The sequence below is a fragment of the Triturus cristatus genome, unplaced genomic scaffold (assembly GCF_964204655.1).
Source record: "Triturus cristatus unplaced genomic scaffold, aTriCri1.1 SCAFFOLD_292, whole genome shotgun sequence".
NCBI lineage: Eukaryota > Metazoa > Chordata > Amphibia > Caudata > Salamandridae > Triturus > Triturus cristatus.
This window is the reverse complement of record NW_028188527.1, coordinates 687,829-693,909: the sequence shown is the minus strand read 5'-3', so window position 1 is coordinate 693,909 and position 6,081 is coordinate 687,829. Positions and strand designations below refer to the sequence as shown.

General features: G+C 57.1%; 2 protein-coding genes and 1 pseudogene across 2 annotated transcripts; all 3 read left to right on the top strand.

The window, feature by feature from the left end:
* Positions 1 to 211: 211 nt before the first annotated feature.
* On the top strand, positions 212 to 1,748 carry LOC146768959 (histone H3). The gene has a single exon (XM_085640645.1). It carries the CDS (start codon positions 1,309 to 1,311, stop codon positions 1,717 to 1,719), a length of 411 nt encoding a protein of 136 aa, XP_085496771.1. The 5' UTR covers positions 212 to 1,308; the 3' UTR covers positions 1,720 to 1,748.
* A 1,497-nt stretch (positions 1,749 to 3,245) lies between these two features.
* LOC146768958 (histone H2A type 2-C-like) lies at positions 3,246 to 4,343 on the top strand (annotated as a pseudogene).
* Positions 4,344 to 4,374: 31 nt separating this feature from the next.
* Positions 4,375 to 4,972, top strand: LOC146768957 (histone H4). Its single transcript, XM_085640595.1, has one exon. It carries the CDS (start codon positions 4,416 to 4,418, stop codon positions 4,725 to 4,727), a length of 312 nt encoding a protein of 103 aa, XP_085496721.1. The 5' UTR covers positions 4,375 to 4,415; the 3' UTR covers positions 4,728 to 4,972.
* The last annotated feature ends 1,109 nt before the right edge of the window (positions 4,973 to 6,081 follow it).

Here is a 6,081-nt window from a genome sequence, read left to right as displayed (position 1 = left end):
CAAGAAGCCTTCCGGCCCCAGCGTGGCCGATCTGATCCTGAAGGTGGTGACCGCCTCTGCCGAGAGGAAGGGAGTCTCCCTGTCGGCCATGAAGAAGGGGCTGGTCGCCGAGGGCTACGATGTGGACAAGAACAAGAGCCGGGTCAAGGCCTCCCTCAAGAGCCTGGTCAGCAAAGGCGCCCTGGCCCAGCTGAAGGGCACCGGGGCCTCCGGATCCTTCAAGGTGAACAAGAAGCAGCTGGAGGGCAAGAAGGCGGCCAAGAAGGCGGCCGCCAAGACCAAGAAACCAGCGGCCAAGAAAGCTGCCCCTGCCGCCAAGAAGCCCAAAAAGGCTCCCGCGGGGGTCAAGAAGAGCCCGAAGAAGGTCAAGAAGCCTGCGGCAGCAAAGAGCCCCAAGAAGCCCAAGGCTGCCCCCGCCAAGAAGGCTGCCAAGAGCCCAGCGAAAGCCAAGGCGGCGAAGCCCAAAGTGGCCAAGAAAAGCCCTGCCAAGGTAGTCAAACCCAAGGCAGCCAAGCCCAAAGCAGCCAAGCCCAAGAAGGCAGCGCCCAAGAAGAAGTAAGGGCTTGCACCAAGACACTGCAAACACAACGGCTCTTTTAAGAGCCATCCACCCGGTCCAGAAGAGAGCTTGTTCGTCCCCACCCTTGCACCCCGCGTGCACACTTCTCTATAATAATAAACGGCACAGTAAATCCATAGCGCACCTTTCCGCACGCGAGTGCCGTGTGTGATCTTGGTCATGTAAACGGCTCTTTTGGTGCTGCGTGGATTGAAATCTGTGTACCAAATAAAGAAGGGGGTCTGGGAGTTTATTAGACCTCCGTTTATAATAAATGTGAAATAACGTGTGCCTTGGTGCTTTCACTGTATCCGGGCAGATTCGAAGTGGTGTCTGCATAAAGCAGACGATTGTGAACGTGAAATCGAGCGCAGTTAACGGCGGCGTGTTCCAGGGTGACCAAGGGCAGTACACTTATAAAATCCTGGGCTCCTCGCCCAGTTGACCGGGGGCGAGTGGTTCGTGTGACTATGGATGGACACGGAGACAAAGGCTGACCCAAGCGCGGGCTACGGCTCCAACGTACATCATCCAATCGGAGGGTGTCTTTTTCTCCACAGCTCATTGGAGAGACAGGCTGCAGCCTCCGGTTCATTGGCCAATCATTGCACACCGCGGGCTATTTTCAAACGTGGGGCGGTCGCTTCAGCCAACCAGAGCAGCCCTCCGTCTTCGAGTGCATAAATAGGGCTCTTGCCTGCTTGAACTCCATTCTTCCTCGCTTGTCGCTGAGAGAGACCGCTCCCGCCATGGCCCGCACCAAGCAGACAGCCCGCAAGTCCACCGGCGGCAAAGCGCCTCGCAAGCAGCTGGCCACCAAGGCTGCCCGCAAGAGCGCGCCTGCCACCGGCGGCGTCAAGAAGCCTCACCGCTACCGACCCGGCACTGTGGCTCTCCGCGAGATCCGCCGCTACCAGAAGTCCACCGAGCTCCTCATCCGCAAGCTGCCCTTCCAGCGCTTGGTGAGGGAGATCGCCCAGGACTTCAAGACCGACCTGCGCTTCCAGAGCTCCGCCGTCATGGCCCTGCAAGAGGCCAGCGAGGCCTACCTGGTGGGGCTCTTCGAGGACACCAACCTGTGCGCCATCCACGCCAAGAGGGTGACCATCATGCCCAAGGACATCCAGCTGGCCCGTCGTATCCGAGGCGAGAGGGCCTAAGGAGACACGCCGACCCGAACAACCACCACAACGGCTCTTTTAAGGGCCACCACCCTGTCACATACGAGCTTCTCTTATCTGCCATGGCATGTTCTACAGGTTAGGGTGGGTGGGCTGGCTGAGAGTACCACGAGTACTGGGTAACTTATACCGGCACTGGGTGACCAGAGCACTCCGTGTTCACAGTGCACAATCGCATCTTCAATGTGTCCATCGTTTAATAAAGAGCTTTGTTTGGGTGGAGGGTTGTGTTGGGATCCGCTGGTCACAAGCCAGCGCTGTGGGGCATCTGTGCTCCCGGTACATCGGGTTCATGTGTCCGATTTCGGGAGCGCTTGCCCAGGGGCGGATTATTGCCGTTGCCCTTGGTCTTAAAGTACAAACACAACGTGACACCCGCACACACTAAAACTGGTCGCCGAAAACAATAAGCCCGTGGGCTCATTTAACGTCATCGTTACATTACAGTGCTTATGTGACACTTGGTACCAAAGAGAGGGCTCATTCATATAAACAGGTTTATTTAAACAGGCAAAACGGGTTGCCTGCTCCATCGTCCCTCGCTCATTTAACGTCATCGTTACATTACAGTGCTTACGTGAGACTTGGTCCCAAAGAGAGGGCTCATTCATATAAACATGTTTATTAAAAACGGGTTGCCTGCTCCATCGTCCCTCGGTCTGCAGCAAGACCCGTGAGAGCGGGTCTTGTGCGCTCAACATTACCTTTTAAAACACTTATTTCTCCGGTCATAATAGAAGCACATTAGCTCTTAGGGGAGGACGTGGTTGGCCCTTAAAAGAGCCGTTGTGTTAGTTGGGGATGCGCCTCGAAGCCTTACTTGGCGCTGGTGTACTTGGTGACGGCCTTGGTGCCCTCCGACACGGCGTGCTTGGCCAGCTCTCCGGGCAGCAGCAGACGCACTGCGGTCTGGATCTCCCGGGAGGTGATGGTGCGCCGCGAGTTGTAGTGGGCCAGGCGGGAAGCCTCCCCGGCGATGCGCTCGAAGATGTCGTTCACGAAGGAGTTCATGATGCCCATGGCCTTAGAGGAGATGCCGGTGTCCGGGTGCACCTGCTTCATCACTTTGTAAATGTAGATTGCATAGCTTTCCTTCCTGCTCCTCTTGCGCTTCTTCCCGTCCTTCTTGGGCGGCTTGGAGAGCGCTTTCTTGGAGCCCTTCTTGGGAGCCGGCGCGGACTTGGCTGGTTCAGGCATGGTCGACAATCTGCACCGCTTCCTGTGGAGCCGAGAGAAATAAGGCCAGGCGAGCCCGGCACTTGTATTTATAGGCTGGGCGTGTAAAGTAGCTGCTTCTCTGCTCTCCCTTCTCATTGGCAGGCAAAGGCAAGCCCCCCACCTCCTAGTGTACTGCGGTTCTGGGTCTCTGATTGGTGAAACAGAAGCCCTCCTCCCTCCAATGAGAAGTACTATCAGCGCCTAGCTGTCAACCAATCAGACGCACCCGAAGTCTTTATATCGCCGGAGTCGAGCCGAACAGCAGTACTAATCTCTCTGTTGTGTGAGTGAGCCCCTGCATCGATCGCCATGTCTGGACGCGGAAAGCAAGGAGGAAAGGCCCGCGCTAAGGCCAAGACACGCTCTTCCAGAGCCGGGCTCCAGTTCCCCGTGGGCCGTGTGCACAGGTTACTCCGGAAGGGAAGCTACGCCGAGAGGGTGGGCGCCGGTGCCCCCCGTCTATTTGGCTGCAGTCCTGGAGTACCTGACCGCTGAGATCCTGGAGCTGGCCGGCAACGCTGCCCGTGACAACAAGAAGACCCGCATCATCCCCAGACACCTCCAGCTGGCCATCCGCAACGACGAGGAGCTGAATAAGCTGCTGGGCCGAGTCACCATCGCCCAGGGAGGAGTCCTGCCCAACATCCAGGCCGTGCTGCTGCCCAAGAAAACCGAGAGCCACAAGGCAGGGGGCAAAGCAAGCAAGTAAAGGCCCGCAGACCACCGTGGAAACACACCCTAAACACAAAGGCTCTTTTCAGGGCCAACCACAGACTCCATCAAAGAGCGTATCCGTGCCAAGGTGTTACTCTGGCAGGCTTCATAGTCGCGGCAGCGCCCGCACCGTCGCTACATAGGAGGGATGCCCAAGCCCTCGGACGGACACATAAATGCTGCCCCCGTCCCAAAACCGAGCTTGAGGCCGACGAGAATAATCTTTTTGTAAAAATAAATAAATACGTGTTTATAGGGGCAGTTTACAGACTTGCCACGACCGGGCCTGACCTGTGGACAGTGTTACGGGGTTGCGGGCGGCCGCACACAGCGGGGTGGTGCCGGTGAGGCCGTTAATGTGTTGGCTCCATTAAAACATTTCAGAGCCTGCTGTTCATAGTGGGAGCGGGCACCGAGCGCCAGGGTTAGGCGGGCCGCGGTGATGAGTGGGGGCCGGGAAGGGAGGCGTGTGTGTGTGCTTGACTGTGATCCGTGCCCCGGCGGCAGCTGCTGAGCCCACGACAAAGAGGCGGCTGGGAGCGCGCTCTTTTTCAAACGGCAACGGCCGCTCCAGCCCCCCGCTCCCTGCAGAGGGCGGTCCAGGGGCGGGCTCCCCCTCGCCTTCCGTTGAGTCACGTGGGCCGCTTGGAGCGCCCTAGCCGGTCCGCCGCAGCTCCTCCATATAAGCAGCCGTCGCTGGCTGTTTCCTCATTTCTGCTCAGTCACAGTACCGACAGGACAACATGTCTGGACGCGGCAAAGGAGGGAAGGGGCTCGGCAAAGGCGGCGCCAAGAGGCACCGCAAGGTGCTCCGGGACAACATCCAGGGCATCACCAAGCCGGCCATTCGCCGCCTGGCGCGCCGTGGCGGGGTCAAGCGCATCTCCGGCCTCATCTACGAGGAGACCCGCGGGGTGCTGAAGGTTTTCCTGGAGAATGTGATCCGGGACGCCGTCACCTACACCGAGCACGCCAAGAGGAAGACCGTCACCGCCATGGATGTCGTTTACGCCCTGAAGCGCCAGGGCCGCACCCTCTACGGATTCGGCGGTTAAACTCTCGACTTGCCCACGGAAAGAAAGAGAAAAAAAAACACCAACCCAAAGGCTCTTTTAAGAGCCGACCACGATGTCATGGGAGAGCTGTATCTATGCACTAGGGATCCCGCAGGGCAGGCCTGCTTTGTAGGCCCACAGCCGGTCGGGTGAGGGGGGCATTTCTCCGAAACCGCCATGCAAGGCACTGTCCTGGGGCCAGGGCACCTTCCTGGAGCCCCGCGTCCATCCTAGTCCCGCCCACGGGGCCCGCTGTCCTGAAGCCACCTAAGGCGGGTATAGCCCGGCCCAGGGGCCCGCCATTCTGGAGCTCTGTACTTGGGACCTAAGGCGGGTATAGCCCGGCCCGGGGGCCCGCCATCCTGGAGCCCTGGACTGGGGACCCATGGCGAGTTTGGCCCGGCCCAGGGCCGGTCATTTCCCTCGACTATTAAGCCCCCACGTAGTGGGGGCTTACAGAACACGAATGAGGGACAAAGGTTCGAGCTAGCGGCGGCGGCCGCGCGGCCGGCCATCTGGTCGCCGATTTGCGCGACCAGATGGCCCACGGAGCTGCGCGACCAGATGGCCGGGCGGCGGAACGGCCGCGCTACCTCTAACTTTTGTCTCTCGCTCGGGCGCTGTAAGCCCCCACTTCGTGGGGGCTTAATAGTCGGTAAAATAGAGCGTTCCCATGCAGGCCCATGGGGTGTGCGATCCTCATTTTTTTTTGTGACCGATTTCGGGACTCTAAGCACCTGTTTTAGTGCTTTTTTTTTTTTATTATTGTTTTGTTGACATTTTGGTTCAAGGGGACCACGGCACTACTTCTACCCGGGGCAATGGAGCTCCACTTCGGGTAACATTTCAGGTTTTCCCCCTCAGCTGGAGATGGGCCCCCAAAAAAAAAAAAAATCGTAATCCTAATAAAATACATATATTTTTATTTTTTTTCACCCAAAAATGAAATAACGTCCTTCACAGTATCTGGTCCATTTTGTAGCCTCCAGTCACCCCTTTAACAATGTTTAATAAAAAATAAAAATAAAAATACTAAAATTTTAGGTCAAATGGGACGAAGTCACTTTTTCTACACAGGGTGCTCCAATTGGGGTAATATTTCAGGATTTACCCCTCGACTGGAGGTGGGAAAAATACTTCACTCAAAGGGTACATAAAGCCCTTTACATTATCAGATCCAAGACTTCAGTGTCTCGGGCCCATTTCTAGCCTCCAGGCGCTTGTTTTGTTCTTTTTATGACATTTTGAAATTTACAGGTTTATGGGGACACAGTAGCTCGTTCTACCCAGGGCTATGGAGCTCCGCGCAGGGTAAGATTTCAAGTTTCGCCCCGGGCTGGAGATGTGAAAACGC